Here is an 18405-nt window from a genome sequence, read left to right on the forward strand (position 1 = left end):
AGGGTAAACTGAACTGCAGAGCATATATTAAGAAGTGATATTTAATCATTGGAGTGGATCTTAAAGACCTCTAAGTCTGTCCCTCAACAGATACTTGAGTGTTGTCCGTCACAGTGCTGCCAAGAGGTCATCCAGCTGGGACCTTTCCATACATCCTTCCACATTTATTGTTTGCTTATGTAGTTTATTCCCTTCTCTGCTTACCTTTCTACCTATCCATATGTTTTGGTAAGAAACAGAAGAAAAGTAGTCTTTCCTCCTAGCCTATGCTTGTGCATGGGATATATGCACACACACACACACACACACACACACACACACACACACACCATTCTCTTTCTTGGTTTATTTAGCTCCTGCTTTATGTTTTAATTTTGTAAAGACAAAGTGAATGTTAGGTGATTTCCCAAAAGAGGTAGGCGAAAGTAATTGTGAACCCCTACAATGTTCATGAGTGCTTTTTAAAAAACTCATCTTTTTTGTTTAGCTTTTAAAATTAACATTTATTGAATGCTTTCTGTGCCAGACACTAAGCTAAATCTTCTACATACATTATTTTATTTAATCTTCATAACCACCATGTGGAGCAGGTACTATTACTATATGCAATTTGCAATGAGGAAACAGAGGTAAAATAAAGGGACTTGCTCAAGTAGCAGATCCCTGCAAGGTATCAGGTAGGCCAGAGCCTACCGCCAAAGCTCTTAGTTTGTGGCTACCCCTCTGGAGGACTAGTCAGGATGAGCGAGCAGGAGGTAGAGGATAGCGCCACCTATGGGCAAGAGCTCACAACTGTGATATTAAGTTGAAAGGGACGGATTGCGTATGCTCTGACAGATAGCTAGGTCTGGCACATTTAGAAGTGAAGACTATACCGAGGGACACAGGAGCAGGCATGATCTGATCCCATAGCATTTCGGGAAGAAAGCCCAAGAGTCTGTTGGCACCTGTTCTCCCAGTTCCTTAACTGCTGGTCCCAGGCAGGGATGTGTGGGCCTAGCTTGAACTTTCTTGTAGAGGACTGAGGGTTAGCGGATGTAGGCCTGCTATCTGGTGGGCAGGAGGTGAAGCTCTGGGATATTGCATTCAAGTCCTCTCCAAGAGAGCTGTAGCAGCTAGAATAATGCCCATGTCCTGATCCTCAGAAGCTGTGAATATGTTTTCTCACATGTCAAAAGGGACTTTGCAGGTGGGATTAAATTGAGGTTCTTGAGATGGGAGTTTATCCTGCATTATCTAGGTGGGCCCAATATAATCACAATAATCCTTATAAAAGGAGGAAGGAGGGTCAGAGTCAGAAAAGAAGATGTGATGGTGGAGGCAAGAGTCAGAGTGATGCAGCCACAAGCCAAGGAATGCAAGCAGACCCTAGAAGCTGGAGAAGACAAGAAGCGATTCCGCCATAGCACCTCTAGAAGGAATGCAACTCTGTAGGCTGCTGCCTTGACTTTAGCCCTGTACCATTTTGGATTTTTGGCCTCCAGAACTGTACAATAGTGCAGAGCGTATTTTAGAGGTGACATCTAATCATTGGAATAGATCTTAAAGACCCCTAAGTCTATCCCTCAGCAGATACTTGATATTTGTGTTGTTTTGAGCCACTGAGTTTGTGGTAATTTATTACAGCAGCAAATGAAAACTAACACAGTGGTAGGCAGGGTGCAGTGGCTCACTCCTGCAATCCTAGCACTTTGGGAGGTTGAGGCGGGCAGACCACTTGAGCTCAGGAGTTCGAAATCAGTCAGGGCAATAGTGAGAACTTTTCTCTATTAAAAAATAAAACATTTATAAAATGAAAACTAATACAGTAGCCAAAGCCTCACCCTTCTAATGATAAAATTCTGCTCCAGCTGAACAGCCCTCACCCAAGCCCTGAACATATCTTTCTGTCTCTGACTTTGCCCACTCCCTTTCTCTTTCCCTGTGAGTTCTCACCTTCACCTCTCAATCCAGTCCTCTCTATACATCCAGCTCAATTCTTCTCCTCTTATGTTTCCTTAAAGCCATGCCATTCTCCAGTGATCCCTCTGAATATGTCCACATGGCTAGATTGGCAACTCATCATGTGCTGCCTTATTGCAGCTCTCTCAGGAAAAGATTTTAGGCAGAGGGAATAGTATGTGCAATGACCCTGGGGCAGGCAGGAATGTGGCCTGTGTGAGAATAGAAGGAAGGGGAGTCAGAATGGCTGAGTGACGGGAGATGGGATCGGGATGTTTTTCTAGGGTCAGATCATGGCAGGCCTTGTCGGCGTATGCAGAGCTTGGGTTTTATTTGAAGTACATTGAGATGCAGATGATTTAAAGCACGGAATGGATATGATCTCATTTTTTTTTTTTTGAGACAGAGTCTCGCTCTATTACCCAGGCTGGAGTGCAGTGGTGCAATCTCAGCTCACTGCAACCTCCGCCTCTTGGGTTCAAGTGATTCTCCTGCCTCAGCTTCCTGAGTAGCTGGGATTACAGGCATGGGCCACCATGCCTGGCTAATCTTTTGTATTTTTGTAGAGACAGGGTTTCACTATATTGGCCAGGCTGGTCTCAAACTCCTGACCTCAAGTAATCCGCCCGCCTCGGCCTTCCAAAGTGCTGGGATTACAGGCATGAGCCACCTCGCCTGGCCTTGCTTATTTATTTTTAATCTGGGGAATTATGCAGGGTACAAGAGTAAAAGAAGGGAGACCAGGTAGGAGGTGATTTCAGTTGTCCTGTCTAGAGAAGATGGTGGCTTAGACAAATGAGGTGGCAATGGAGATGGAGAGAGGGGGGTCAATTTCTAAATTCTCAGAGCCAACAGTTCTCATCTTTAAATTACATAATAATATTTACTTCAGAGGATAGTTATGAGAGTTAAATGATACAACATATGAATGCACCTAGTGCGGTGTTCAACCTATAAAAAGTTCTCAACAAATGTTAATGCTGCTTTTTTTCTCCTATGTTCAAGACACAAAAAACACAGAAGTTTTTCAAAGAGTTCTTTAACAAATATCTGCGATTGTATTTCCTTTGGACAAAAAAATGTACTTCTAAACTGGCAACTTTAAAGAAGTTTCTGGATTTAAACACTATTTGCACAACCTCTTCTAAACCCAGATGCATTGGAGATTCTTGAGCATATTTTGTGGGAATGTCTTGTTCCTATTTAATTCTGCCCCAGTACCTCTGCTGTTTCTCCATAATTGGTGGTGATTATGTTATGTTGTGGTGATGAGAACTTTCAAAGATGTTTAATTGCTAACAAAGTGCCTGTTGAGAGGAAATAGTTTTTTTCTGCAGAAACTAGAAGGCATATGTGGAATCTTTCTGCCTCATCTCCCATCTTTAAAAAATACCTCTTCACATGGCTTTTCATGTTCATATATATATATTTTTTGTTTGTTTGTTTGTTTTGTTTTGTTTTGTTTTTGAGATGGAGTCTCGCTCTGTCACCCAGGCTGGAGTGCAGTGGCGCGATCTCAGCTCACTGCAAGTTCCGCCTTCCAGGTTCACACCATTCTCCTGCCTCAGCCTCCCGAGTAGCTGGGACTACAGGCACCCGCCACCACACCCGGCTAATTTTTTGTATTTTTTAGTAGAGGCGGGGTTTCACCGTGTTAGCCAGGGTAGTCTCGATCTCCTGACCTTGTGATCCACCCACCTCAGCCTCCCAAAGTGCTGGGATTACAGGCATGAGCCACCGTGCCCGGCCATTCTTTTATATTTTGACATAGTAGGACCAGTGAGTTATATATAGAAAATAAAATTTTTAAAAGACCATAATGGTCCCACTTTTTCTGCTTAAATACAGAAATGCTAGAGCAGAGATAACTACATGAAAACAAAGTTTTGTGCTATCAGTGAAGAATGCAGGTTGATTTGGAAATGATGAAGCACTGGTATGATCTTCCAGAGAATTTTGGTTGGCTTTTTGGTTTCCTACTAAGAAATATAGAAGGCATTTCTCATCTGAGAAGGATCACACATATCTTGGAGCCTGTCATCTTTTATTTCCATAGATTTTAATATGCCATTAAAATCATTTAAAGCAAAACAGATCACTTAAGACATGATGTTCAGTTCATTCTGAATCAGGGTCTACGCCTATGATGCTTAAAGACAGATGCCAAATTCTTGTCCTGCCCCCTCTATAGAACATGCAAAGTGTAACTGAGGTCAAAAATTCTATTCTGGCTGAATCAGTTGCAAGTGTGAACTTCAGATTATTTTAATATGAAATAAAATATTTCTTAGGCCTTTAAGTCCTAGTTTTGTTTTTCTTGGCAACTCTAAATAGGTTCAATTTTAAGGATCTCCTGATTACCCCTAAAGTTGAAATTTTATCCTTAAGCTCCTGAAACATGCAGCCCTGTCTCTAGTATTTTAACTGTCAGTAGAAACCATTTAGGCTCTTAAATGCTTTTTTTTCCACTGGCAATCTGCTATTTGGCCAAAATTTTTTTTTCTTACAGATGAACTGACGTATCATTTGTAAGTTTTATTCTTTATACAATGTCATCATTCTAATTCTTTGGGGGAATTGACTTTCTGCATGCTTCTGTTGAGAGTGTAAAAATAAAAGAAGTTTCAGCCAGATGCCTTGTTATTTAGGATAGGCACTTCTAAGACACATATAGTTAGTATATGAAACACTAGCAATTTTTCCCTATGTGTAGTCTTAAATGTTGAAACAAAATTAAGAACAAGTAGCAATGATATAAAGCCTATAGTTTTAAAAGTAAGACTTCCCTAATTACATTTCATCCTCTTTAGAAGCCATTTAAAACAATTATTAGTTCTTGCCCTTCTTTATAGTAGTGTTGAAGAAATAGGTTCAAAAAGGTAAATATTAATAACTTAACCATCATTTACAGTAAGTACTTCAGCTTGTGAATCTTATTTTCTTGTTTCTGGGTCCCATTTCCTTTCCTTTGCATTAATTCATTAAACGTTATGTATGTATGTATGTATGTATGTATGTATGTATGTATGTATGTATGTATTTAGAGACAGAGTCTCACTCTGTTGCCCAGGCTGGAGTGCAGTGGTGCAATCTTGGCTCACTGCAACCTCCACCTCCCGGGTTCAAGTGATTCTCCCGCCTCAGCCTCCTGAGTAGCTGGGATTACAGGCACATGCAACCGTGCCTGGCTAACTTTCATATGTTTAGTAGAGAAGGGGTTTTGCCATGTTCCCCAGGCTGGTCTTGAACTCCTGACGTCAGGTGATCCGCCTGCCTCGTCCTCCCAAAGAGCTGGAATTATAGGTGTGCACCACCATGCCTGGCCAAACATTATTTATTGAGTGCATACTACATGCTAGACAGACTCTGTGTTAAATATACAGTTTTGTGGGAGAGGCAGAAACACAAATGAAAAGTTACAAAGCAATATTGAAAAGTTCTATAAAATGATGAGAAGGTGATATCAGCTTCATTGGTTGAGGGTAGGGAGAAGGTTGTTAGGGAAGCTTTCTAGAGGAGGCACTATTTAATCTGGACTTTAAAAATAGTAAGATTTATCCAGAAAAAGAGAAAATGATGAGAGAAGAGTATCCCAGGTAAAGAAACAATGTGTGAAAATATGTACAGGTATGAGATAGTATTGTGTGGTTAGAAAACAGCTAATAGAGGAGTATGTCTGTGGCACAGAGGGCTATCCACAGAATGGGGGCAGTAAGCAAAGAGATGAGGGCTGGAAGAAGATGAAACTGGAACAGCAGGAGGTATTCATTATAGAACACTATACTCATGATATGGAGCTCATGACAAACACGTTAAGCACAGGAGCAAATAATGAGGTGTGTGGCTTAGAAAGACAGTGGTATTGAGAATGCATCAGAGGAGGACAAGTTGGGAAGACTACCAAAGTGGCTTATTGTGGCTGAGCATGGTGGCTTAGGCCTGTAATCCCAGCACTTTGGGAGGCCAAGGCAGGCAGATCACCTGAGGTCAGAAGTTCGAGACCAGCCTGGCCAACATGGGGAAACCCGGCCTCTACTAAAAATACAAAAATTAGACTGGGCATGGTGGCTCACGCCTGTAATCCCAGCACTTTGGGAGGCTGAGGTGGGTGGATCACGAGGTCAGGAGACTGAGACCATCCTGGCTAACACGGTGAAACCCCATCTCTACTAAATATATAAAAAATTAGCTGGGCATGGTGGTGGGCGCCTATAGTCCCAGCTACTCAGGAGGCTGAGGCAGGAGACGGGCACGAACCCGGGAGGCAGAGCTTGCAGTGAGCCAAGATCGCGCCGCTGCCCTCCAGCCTGGGTGACAGAGCAGGACTCCATCTCAAAAAAAAAAAAAAAAAAAAAAAAATTAGCCGGGCGTGGTGGTGGACTATAATCCCAGCGACGGGGGAGGCTGAGTCAGGAGAACCACTTGCACCCGGGAGGCAGAGGTTGCAATGAGCTGAGATTGCACCACTGCACTCCAGTCTGGGTGACAGAGCACGACTCCATCTCAAACAAAAGAAGAAAAAAAGGTGGCTTATTGCAGTTGTCCTGGTAAGAGGTCACGGGGCCTGGAACTAAAGCAGTGACAGGGGAGGGGAAAGTGGCAGTTGCACTGGACAGATGTTTCCGAGGCCAACCTGCAGATTTGTATATGAAAGCTCAGGCAGGAGGAGAAGTCCAAGGTAGGTCTGAAGTTTCTGCATCGGACTTCTGGCTATCATTTGTTGAGCTGTGCCCATGTGCCACACTCAGTACCTCATATACCAATTTCATTTACTTTTCCGATACCTCACAAGGCTGTGGTATTATCTCCAGCTTTTGGATGAGCAATCTAAGAGGTGTAGTAACTTGTTCAAGGTCATAAAATTAGTGATTTTGAAGTGGAAAGTGAACCCATACCAGTTTGACTCTAAAGATTGGGTTCTAAACACAGAATATGGAAGATTAATTTAGAGGAGAAGAAAGCACGTGGTGGCGATGGTTTGGTGATGGTTTGCTTGTTTGTTTAGGAGTAAAAAAATAGGGGAAGAGGCCAGGGGTGGTGGCTCATGCCTGTAATCCCAGCACTTTGGGAGGCTGAAGTGGGCGGACCACCTGAGGTCAGGAGTGGCCAGCCTGGCCAACATGGTGAAACCAGCCTGGCCAACATGGTGAAACCCCAACTCTACTAAAAATACAAAATTAGCTGGGCGTGGTAGCACATGCCCATAATCCCAGCTACTTGGGAGGCTGAGGCAGGAGAATCATTTGAACTTGGGAGGCAGAAGTTGCAGTGAGCCGAGATCATGCCGTTGCACTCCAGCCTGGGTGATAAGAGCAAGACTCTGTCTCAAAGAAAAAATAAATAAATAAATAAATAAAAATAGGGGATGAGAGAATTGATTTGGGCATGTTGCCTTTGAGGTACTGTAGAACAATTGTGTGGAGATGTCTGGAATCAGCAGACAGTCTCCAAATGAAGCACCACTAATTGTCTCTTCCCCCTCCTAAGGCACTCTATATACTTGGAAATGATATTTATATCATTTTTCTGTCTGTTGTCAGCTGAACTTTTTTTTCGGGTGAGAAGGAACTTCTTCATTATTTCCTCATTCTTTTTATTTTTTATTGTGCTAGACTCACTTATTCTGAATGAAAGGAACAGAAAGTACTTTTGTTCTGCAATATTTTCTGTGCAAAATTCTCATGTATTGTTTGTTGTTTTTTTTTAAGAGGCCTGAGAGCTTGGTGAACTTTGAAATAGAAAAATTTTGACTTTTACTTTACAAGGGGTGAAGTGCTGTTTTTGTTTGTTTGTTTGTTTTTGTTTCAGATATTTGCTACAGTTTTCTGGTTGCTTTTGGCAATAAATATTAGAGTGTTGTCATTTTACTTTTAAGGGAAAGGCCATAACTAGTCAAAGGGGAATCATTACCACAGTTATATAGTAGAGTTTTAGTATTTAACAATGGCAGGGGCAGCTACCCATGAAGCAACTAATAATTAACATCCCTCATCTCAGGAGCATCATTGGAACCTATTGGGACCGTGTGGTGTTCAAGGTGCACCGCGATAATGTTAGAAAGTTTGCGAACACCCAGGGAATATTAGCAAAGTCATGTAGTCATGAAAGACCTGGGTGGCATTGTAAGCACTGTACCAGAATGTAGGTCTGTGGAGGAACAGAAAACCAAACACTGCATGTCCCCACTCATAAGTGGGAGATGAACAATGAGAACACATGGATACAGGGAGGGGATCATCACACACTGGGGCCTGCTAGGGGGCAAGGGGAGGGACAGCATTAGGGCAAATACCTAATGCATGCGGGGCCTAAAACCTAGATGATGGGTTGATAGGTGGAGCAAACCACCATGGCACATGTATACCTATGTAATAAACCTGCACATTCTGCACATGTATCCCTGAACTTAAATCCCAGAACTTCAAGTAAAGTTAAAAAAAACAAAACAAAACTTAAATTCCAGAACTTAAAGTAAAAAAAAACATAGACACAAACAAAACAAACTTAGGTATGTGGAATTATAGGTTAGTTCTTATTTGATAAATAAATGAACTTGGGTTGACTGATATGAAAATGACATTTTTTTCCCTTGCTGTTTCCATTTGCAGGTTTTGGCATGGAGGCAACCTTACTCCTGGTGGTTGGCTTTTCCCATACCAAAGGGGTGGCTATCTCCTTTCTGGTGCTTGCTGTAGGATTTAGTGGCTTCGCTATTTCAGGTAATGTGTCCTTTGCGTTTCCAGATCTTGACTATAGATTCAACAAGTCCCAGGAAGAAGGAAGGACAAGGATATTGTAGCACCTTCTTTCAGTAGCCAGTCCATTCTCAGAGAGCAGGACCACCACCCAGAGAATGTGATCTAGTGGGGGTGATTTTGTAAGATCACTGAGAACTGGGCTTAGGAGCTCAGTTAAGGTGGAATTTTTCCTACTTACTTTGTTACGGGAAAAGACACAAAGTGCAGATGTCCCTTCTGAGACACGAGCAGAGGCCCAAGCATATGTCCTGGGTGAAGTGGACTTTCATATTTTAGCACCATGTCACCCTACCTGACAGAGGCTCCTGTGACTTTTTCAAGCCTCGCCTCTTGCTAGAGAACTGCGAGTGTCATTACAGTCATAGAATCACAAGTTTTTTTAAGAGTGAAAACCTTCTTTAGATTTTTGTCTACTCCATTGCTTTCATTTTCCAAACAAGAAAATGCGGGTCCATAGAGGGGAAGTGACTTTCTGAACAGGGTAAAGAATAATGACAGTGATGATGTGAGCTAGCAATGACCAAGCACAGATTCTGTGCCAGGGAATATTCCATGCGATCTGCATATATTAAGCCCTGTCTCTCTCACAACTACCCTGCTGGGTATCAGTGCTATTATGATCCCCATTTTACAGGAGCAGAAACCAGTCTACTATATGTGAGAGAAAGGCCAGAGTGCAATCATATCAGAAGCTTCCTATGCAAAACTGGGTCAAAGAGTGAAATTTAGTTGTTTGTCTATCTTTAAAACATTGTAATAAGAATATGGTTACTGGCCGGGTGCGCTGGCTTACGCGTGTAATCGCAGCACTTTGGGAGACAGAGACGAATGGATCACTTGAGCCCAGGAGTTCGAGACCAGCCTGGGCAACATGGCAAAACCCCATCTCTACAAAAAATACAAAAAGTTAGCTAAGTGTAATGGCGCACACCTGCAGTCCCAGTTACTCAGGAGGTTGAGGTGAGAGGATGGCTTGAGCCTGGGAGTTGGAGGTTGCGGTGAGCTGAGTTCGTGCCACTGCATTCCAGCCTGGATGACAAAGCGAGACCCCTTCTCAAGAAAAAAATAAATAAATAAAATAAAAATAAAAAATGGTTACTTAAAGAAAATTTTACATTATTGTATATATATCATAACATTGTGAAGCAAGTAGTAGTATATCACTACGCTACTGGATTTTTCACTATTTTACTAAAGCTCAGAAAAATTTGATACTTTCTTAATATCACACAGTTAGTGGCAAAGGAAGGATGACAGAACAGTTCTGCCTGGCCCAAAGGCCGTGCTCCTTCCATTATTCCAGGTTGCCTTAAATATCAAACAGTGTTAGTGTCCCAGAATAGAAAAATATGGAACCTCTGGTCTAAACTGCCCTAAGACAGGGGCTTGTATCTTTCAAAATAAATAGAGTTGATGAATAAATTAGAAAATAAAGTAAAAGTCTAAATTAAAAGTAACTTGCAGCTAAGTAATTTGGTTTAGAGATGCATAGACCTGGGTTTGAGGCCCTCTTTACTATTTATAAAATAAAAAATTTGCTAAATTATGAAAACTCTCAAGCTTCAGTTTTCTCATCTAGAGATTGGAGAGATGAAACAGCAACCTCATAGGGTTGTTGGGAGGATAAACTTAGATAATTCATGCATTTCCCTGCACTTCTTGTGGGCTGGACATTATTCTTAGCACTGGGGATATTGCAGTGAATAAATGAAAGAGTCCGTCCCCATAAAGTTTACATTCTAGTGGAAATACTTATTCAAATAAAAACCTTAGCTGTATTTATTTGAAGTCCTTAGCACAGTGCCAGATGCATAACAAAATTAATGAGTGTTCACCATTATTGTTCTATTAGTACACACACCAGCCCAGTGCCTCTCAAAGTGTTATGTGAAATCACCATAAGATATTTCAGAATGCAGATTCTGATTTGGTAGCTCTAGGGTGGAGCCTGAGATTCTGCAGTTTTAGCAAGTTCCCCAGAGCTGCTGCTGCTGCAGGGCAGTCCACACTTTGAGTAGCAAGGGCAGAGCAATCACGATTTGCTTCCAGTAGGAAGCGGAGGAACGCCTTCCCTTGATAACTTTGTGATGCAAAAGAGATCCATATCCTGTTCCCAGAGATACTGAAATGTTCAAGTTCATATTGCTTCCTTTCCCCCGATTGCCAATTAAGTCACAATCTGAAGGAGAGAAACCCAATACTCCAAATCACATAAACTGCTTTTTTTTTTTTCCTTTTAGACAGGGTCTCTTGCCTTGTGCAGTGGCTCATGCCTGTAATCCCAGCACTTTGGGAGGCCGAGGCAGATGGATCACCTGAGATCAGGAGTTCGAGACCAACCTGGCCAACATGGTGAAACCCCATGTCTACTAAAAATACAAAAACTAGTTGGTTGTGGTGGTATGTGCCTGTAGTCCCAGCTACTGGGGAGGCTGAGGTTGCAGTGAGCCAAGATTGCACCACTGCACTCCAGCCTGGGTGACAGAGAGATTCTGTCTCAAAAAAAAAAAAAAAAAATAGACAGGGTCTCGCTCTGTCACACAGGCTGGTGTGCAGTGGCATGATCGCGGATCATTGCAGCCTCTACCTCCCATGCTCAACTGATTCTCCTGCCTCAGCCTCCTGAGTAGCTGGGGCTACAGGCATGTGCCACCACTTCCAGATATATATATATATTTTCGAGACAGGGTCTCACAATGTTGCCCAAGCTGGTCTCGAACTCCTGGCCTCAAGTGATTCTCCTGCCTCGGCCTCTCAAAGTATTGAGATTACAGGCATGAGCCACCACACCTGGTCTTCTTGCCACTTTTTAAACATGATTTCATTTAATCCTCATTGCAACCTTGATGAGAAAGGTATTGCTATATTCACTTTATTGGTGGGGAAACCAAAGTGTGGTTTAACTTGCCTAGTGAAGTGGCTGGGAGTGTGGAATAAAGGTCTGTTGGTCCCAGCAATGACACTGTGGGAGGGATTGCACCCACGGGGGCAATAATTCCTCAGAATCTACTGTCTGCCAACTTTTAAAGGAATAAACATAGATGTCAGGGAAGACTGACTGGCACAATTTAGGAGCTGATTATAGACAAGACTGCTGAGATAGATGAAGTTAAAAATAGGCAAGGGATGAGTGATGCCTGTTTTGGGAAATGTCCTATACAGAAGATAGATTCTCTCAGTTTATGTGTAATTTTTTTATCTGCTATAAAAATCTATCAATATCTCAATTTCTCAGTGATTTTCCCCCCTCCCCAAATGTCAGGATTGTGCAGCTAGAAACCTAAATGGCTTTTCCAACATTATCTTTAGCTGAATGCAGATGCCCAGGCTTTGTATCAGAGCATAATACTCAACAATCATATTAATTGCTTCTTATCTCTGGATTCTTTTCTAATAAAGTGTTTATCACATTCAAATCCATGGTAAGATTAATGAACTTGCAGCTGTTTTATATTCTGATCATTTGGCACATTGACCTGAAAGATAAGGTATGTTTATTATTACCAAAAAGTTTTCTCAAAATTTCTCCCTGAAGGGAAGTAGGAAAGACAACCAACCAGTGTGCCAGATTAGAACAAAAAAATGTTTTAAGTCCTATTTTCAGTTTTTTTTTTGCACAGAATAGAGAAATAAAAAGCAAAGCAAAGGAAGACAAAAAGATGAATAAAGCCTACAACCCCTTGCTATAATTTCAGTAGCTGAAGCTGGTAATTAATTTAGCAACTATTTATTGAGTGACTACAATGTGCCAGGCACTTTGCTAGTTCAGGGGAGATGGTGGTAAACAAGACGGATGGCTAACCACCTGTAAAGAGCATGCATGTTGGTTTACATGTCTATGCACCATGTAGTTAACATACATTATTTAACTTAATTCCTACATCAATTTTATAAGAATCGTTATCCCGTTATATAGATGAAGAAACTAAGGTTCAGGAAGTTTAAATCCTTGGTCTAGGCTTGCATCTCAATTAAGCTGCCAGAACTGAGGTCTGTCTGATTTGAACATGCACCCCTGCAATATATTGACAAAGTCGGATCTTGGCTCGCTGTAACCTCCACCTCCTGGGTTCAAGTGATTCTCCTGTCAGCCTCCCAAGTAGCTGGGATTACAGGCATGTGCCACCATGCCTGGCTAATTTTTGTATTTTTAGTAGAGGTGAGGTTTTGCCATGTTGGCCAGGCTGGTCTTGAACTTCTGACCTCAGGTGATCCACCCGCCTCGGCCTCCCAAAGTGCTGAGATTATAGGCGTGAGCAACCATGCCCGGCCAGCAGCATTATCTTTTGATAGAAGACCTCAAGGAGAGGGAGTTACTTTGCAATGGCAGCAGAAGGTAGCAGTAGTAGTAGTGGTAGTTAGCATAGCTTTGATATTTGCCAAGGGCTTCACATCCCTATTTCCCCTGAGTCTCTATCACAGCACCTTTGTGAAGTCAGTAGTAATATTATCCTCATATTGGAGATGAAGAAACAAAGGCCCCCAAATTACTTGTTTACACAGTAGAAATAAGATTCAAGTCCAGATTTACAGACTCCAAATCAAGTAGGTGTGTGAAAGTGTTTCATAAATTACAGAAGGTTCTCCCAATGTTTGTGCAAATGTTTCATTAAAAAGCACCCTTTTCATTGTGTGAAAATGTGGCCATGTGGCCAATAAAGTAGGCTTACCCTTGGCTGCCTTTTAAGAGTAAGTCAGGGGTAGGAGTGGGAATATTATAAAGCAAGGTTTGGTCTAGTCATACTGTATGTGATTGTATGATTATTTACTCTGAATAAATGTGATTCAGGCTTTAGGCTTTTCAATATTGTGCCAAACACCGTATTTTGGAATTCAGAACCTACAAGGTAGAGATGCCATAATTCTCTTTGTAGAGAGAGCCCTTGATAGATATCCATAATCAATTCCAGCATTGTCTACCAGTGCTGCTTTGTGCAGACACAGCCTCTTGAACCCAGTCCTCTTGGTCTGGAAACTAGTCATATACTAGAGGAAACCAAACAGATTGGTAAAGGTTGGGGCAACTGAGTATTTTCCAAAGCATATTTGAAATTCTGTTCTTGACTCTGATTTTGAGGTTTTGGCTTCACTGTAGGTTTTAATGTCAACCACCTGGACATTGCCCCACGGTATGCCAGCATTCTCATGGGGATCTCAAATGGAGTGGGAACCCTCTCTGGAATGGTCTGTCCCCTCATTGTCGGTGCAATGACCAGGCACAAGGTAAAGGTCTCCTTTGTGGCTATGGGTTACAATATCAGAGGACTGGAGCTCTACACAAACTTGAGATTTCAAGGCTCTACTGCAGTCTGTAAATGTGTATGTCCTTGACTTTGACTGAGTCAGCTGAACTTTTTTTTTCTTTCTTCTTCTGATTTTCAAATCATTGCTTATCAATGGCACCAAGGCTAGTTGTTGTTTTGTTCTATGTTTTCTCAATTGAGGAATAAAAGTCTGGGGAGAGGGGATGGGCCATAGAAACTGTTTAGAGACCCAAAGAAGAAACTGAGGCAGTCAACTTGGGATAAATGAGTTACTGAAGATTGTTTTCTCATTCTCAGTGATTAAACCTTATAGCCTATTTCCATCCATTGCTTAGCATGTTTCAGCATAAAAAGATGAGTGCTATTCTACTTCCTTGTTAAGAATAAAATAAACAGGACATTAATAGCCTACTCAGTTGTTACTGAGCCTTTGTGAATTTAGACTAGGGTGGATGGTAGAGGCAGATCCATCCAGAGTTCAACCACAGCCCACATGATTTCTTTATCTTTGTCATTGAAACGTCTCAAGATGCTGCTTTCTGCAAATAAGAATTCTTTGATACCATGGGATTTTTTTCCCCCATCTATTTTCTTAGTTGGATTGCCTATTACAAATATAACTTCAGAAGTTTTTTCAGCTTCCTGCAGAAGAAAGTGTGAGATAAATTTTCTTACTTTTTGACAGAAAAGGTAGGATTTTATAGGCAGAGAATTCATGTTTTCCCTCTCTGTTCATGAAATGATAGGATTGATAATCTGACTATTAAATCCAAGATATCTTCCCCCAACCTTAGACATAAATTCCCATTATTTTTTGACATACTTTTTTTTACACTGAAAATATTATAAAGTTCTTGTCAGTCAAGGGTGAGAACTTTAATGGCTCAAATATTGTTATGTATCCAACAACAAGCAACAAGGAGACTTCTGATATTTAAAACGGTGGGTTCCTAAAACAATTTTAATTTAGCTGACTATGTGAAGGGAAACCCCATTTGAGTATTCAAAAAGCTATGCAATGGTGCTGCAGGTATTAATATTTTTATATGTTGCTTATTTTAAAATGTATTTTCTTGTAATCCCAGCACTTTGGGAGGCCAAGGCGGGCGGATCACGAGGTCAGGAGATCGAGACCATCCTGGCTAACACAGTGAAACCCCGCCTCTACTAAAAATACAAAAAATTAGCCGGGCGTGGTGGCGGGCGCCTGTAGTCCCAGCTACTCGGAGGCTGAGGCAGGAGAATGGTGTGAACCCAGGAGGTGGAGCTTGCAGTGAGCCGAGATCGCGCCACTGCACTCTAGCCTGGGTGACAGAGCGAGACTCCATCTCAAAAAAAAGAAAGAAAGAATTTTCTAAATTAAAAAAATACGTATTTATTGTTTTGTCTAACTTTCATATTCATTGTTGTCTTAACTTTCATTTTTTAAGTTTTTCTTTTAAATTTGGTTTGAATCCCGGTTGGTGCTTCTGACACACGTCCTCCCGCCCAAGGAGCAGAGCATCGCCTTCCAAATGGGCAGGTGATTTTTCACAGTGGAGGCCTCCAGGACATACTGGTAATCTCTAGTTTTAGTTAAAACATTAATTGGCACTTTATTTCCTTATTTAGACCCGTGAAGAATGGCAGAATGTGTTCCTCATAGCTGCCCTGGTGCATTACAGTGGTGTGATCTTCTATGGGGTCTTTGCTTCTGGGGAGAAACAGGAGTGGGCTGACCCAGAGAATCTCTCTGAGGAGAAATGTGGAATCATTGACCAGGATGAATTAGCTGAGGAGATAGAACTCAACCACGAGAGTTTTGCGAGTCCCAAAAAGAAGATGTCTTATGGAGCCACCTCCCAGAATTGTGAAGTCCAGAAGAAGGAATGGAAAGGACAGAGAGGAGCGACCCTTGATGAGGAAGAGCTGACATCCTACCAGAATGAAGAGAGAAACTTCTCAGCTATATCCTAATGTCTGAGAGGCACTTCTGTCTTCTCCTTACTTTAGAACCAGAAAGTATCCATACCTATTGCCTTTCTTGTAGTCCAGCTTGCCAGAGGTCCAAATATTGGGAGGGGAGAAGATCTAACCAGCAACAGGAAAAAGAGAAATATTATCTTTCAATGACATGTATAGGTAAGGAGCTGCGCTCAGTTGATAACAGTTGATAATACATATTTTTTGAATTGACAGTTGACCCTTCTCTCAAAGAGCTGAACTTATTCAGAAAGGAATGACTAGAAGAAAAAGGAGACAATACCATGTTGTTCAAAGAAACATTGAAGGAAATTGGGATGTTTGGCCAGAAGGAATGTAAACAGTAGCAGTAGCTGCCACCACATCTCTAGGGTAGCCATGCAGAGGAGGGCTTCATATTCCCAATAAACCCCACATTGTGGCAGGTGCTTTATAAACACTCTTATTTAATCTCCACACCTTTATGACACACATTTCTTATCCCCATTTTACAACCAAGGCATCTAAAGCAACAAGAAATGGACTTGCCCAAGGTCATCTGCCAGGGTCAGTACTGAGACTGTTGAAGCTCTCAATAGGTGGCAGTTTTAGGGAAGATTTCCATTCAGTGTAGGGAAGACATTTGTAATAATGAAAACTGAAAATGGAGTAATTGTGAGTAATTCACCATTTTAGCAGGTGTTGGGGAAGGGAAACATTTGGGTTGATGAGGCAGAGGGGATTCGAATGTGTGAGAGGCTAGATTCAAAGACCCTCAGTGTTCTATGTTATCTGAAGAGTCAAATGGTTCTGTGACTCCATAGTTTTTAAAGTAATAAGGGTCAAAGACTACATCAGAGATTCAAATAGGTTTTTTAAGAAAAGCTAAGCAAGAGAGCCAAATTTTTAGGAATTTGATGGTCAAAATAGCTGAAAGCAGTAAACAAGAGATTGTCTATTAAATTTCAACTTTCCATAATATTAAGAATGTAGCTAAATGATGTCCCAAACTACTTATAAACTTTTAAGACATTTAATAATTTAAGAAGTAGGTTCATGTGTTTTCTTAGGTAAAGTTCTTCTGAAAGAATTTTCTATTTTTAAAAAATGTGTCTCTTTAGCCTTTTCTGCTGGAGATTATATTAGGAAGTTTCATCAGATTGTACAAAATTATGATTTTGTATCAAAAGTATTCATGATGACTCTATTTGGAATGATATTCAGGGAAATCACAATAATATAGCAGTAGTTATACAGAGAAATACTTCAGTGAAAACATTTGGGGCAATTAGACCTACAGTTACTGTTGAAAAATTCACCTTTGATTGCATAAGGCAATTACATGGATACTTTTAGATATATTTAAAATTTTAACGTTGGCATCTAAAGGGTTATTTGAAAATAAAATTATTTTCCTGTTCATTGATTTTGAACATTTTATTTCTACTTTCAGAAGAAAAATATAATAGGGAAAAAATTATAGATTTACTTGTAGCTTATTATTATAAAGTTTTTTGTTTTTTTTTTTCTAATTTCTCCCACATGTATTTCTGGTCCCCAGTGATACTAGCTGAGTTGTAGTATATTTTATAAATGGAATAATCTTGGGGAAAAATTGCGATTCTTCATTAAATAATATTCTTTATGTCACTAGCATACAATTTATGTTAGTAGACATCTTTAAATCTCTTTAATGAGTGAATCCATGCAAGCCCCATAAAACAGTTCCTAGCATGCAGAAAATGCCCACGTAAATAGCTGTCATCATCATTATCTTTTAACATTTTGGGGGACTTTCCAGTTGAAAAGAAAACATGCTATGTCATTTTTATCCATTATCCCTGGAACTTATTGTGAAAGTTGTGCTGTTTTCTAAGTAAAATAAAAAATAAAAAATTAGCAATTTATGATAGCCAGTGTTTTATTTTGTGTGTGTGTTACTAAAGTCAAATAATTGTATTTTAAAAACTCATGATAATCCTTAAGGTAGTATTGTATATTGTGACACAAAGTTGTATTTATCGCATCATTTGAAGTTGGTGTCATATGCAGAAAACCCACATTTTTCCTGTAACTTGCCCTTATAATATGTATTTTTTTAAAAATGAAGTCATGGATCAAGGTGTTAAAAACTAAAAAATACATTATTTTGTTGTGATGGGTTTTTCTCTACGTAGGTAGCAATGGATAAATAATTACATTTTAACACCAGACAGATGCCATTTGCAAGTCATTGTACATTTTGCCGCAAATGTCCATTTGTAGGTCAATTCATGGATGCAAACCATGGATTCTAGCAGGAAGGGAAGGAGGCCTGTAGGTGCAGGGTTCTTGAGACAAGAAAGATCTGATGATCCTTTCCAACAATCAAAGTTTTGGAAATTCCTTAATATGACACAAACAGTAAGTATTAAAGAAATAATGGCCCATTTGTTATCCCCGTCTGGATGTTAAATTCAACAGGTAAAAATTGGAACCTACTATGTGTATTTCTATTTTAC

The 18405-nt window shown here is 40.6% G+C and overlaps 1 protein-coding gene across 1 annotated transcript in view; it reads left to right on the forward strand.

Annotated features, from left to right (window-relative positions):
* Positions 1-17811, forward strand: part of SLC17A8 (solute carrier family 17 member 8) — a 65704-nt gene extending 47893 nt beyond the window's left edge. Inside the window, exons 10-12 of the mRNA XM_054663448.2 lie at positions 8550-8660; positions 13795-13922; positions 15575-17811. Coding sequence (XP_054519423.1) covers positions 8550-8660; positions 13795-13922; positions 15575-15919 — 584 coding nt within the window. The 3' untranslated portion in view covers positions 15920-17811. The remainder of the gene's footprint in view (positions 1-8549; positions 8661-13794; positions 13923-15574) is intronic.
* The last annotated feature ends 594 nt before the right edge of the window (positions 17812-18405 follow it).

Source organism: Pan troglodytes, chromosome 10 (assembly GCF_028858775.2).
Source record: "Pan troglodytes isolate AG18354 chromosome 10, NHGRI_mPanTro3-v2.0_pri, whole genome shotgun sequence".
Taxonomy (NCBI): domain Eukaryota; kingdom Metazoa; phylum Chordata; class Mammalia; order Primates; family Hominidae; genus Pan; species Pan troglodytes.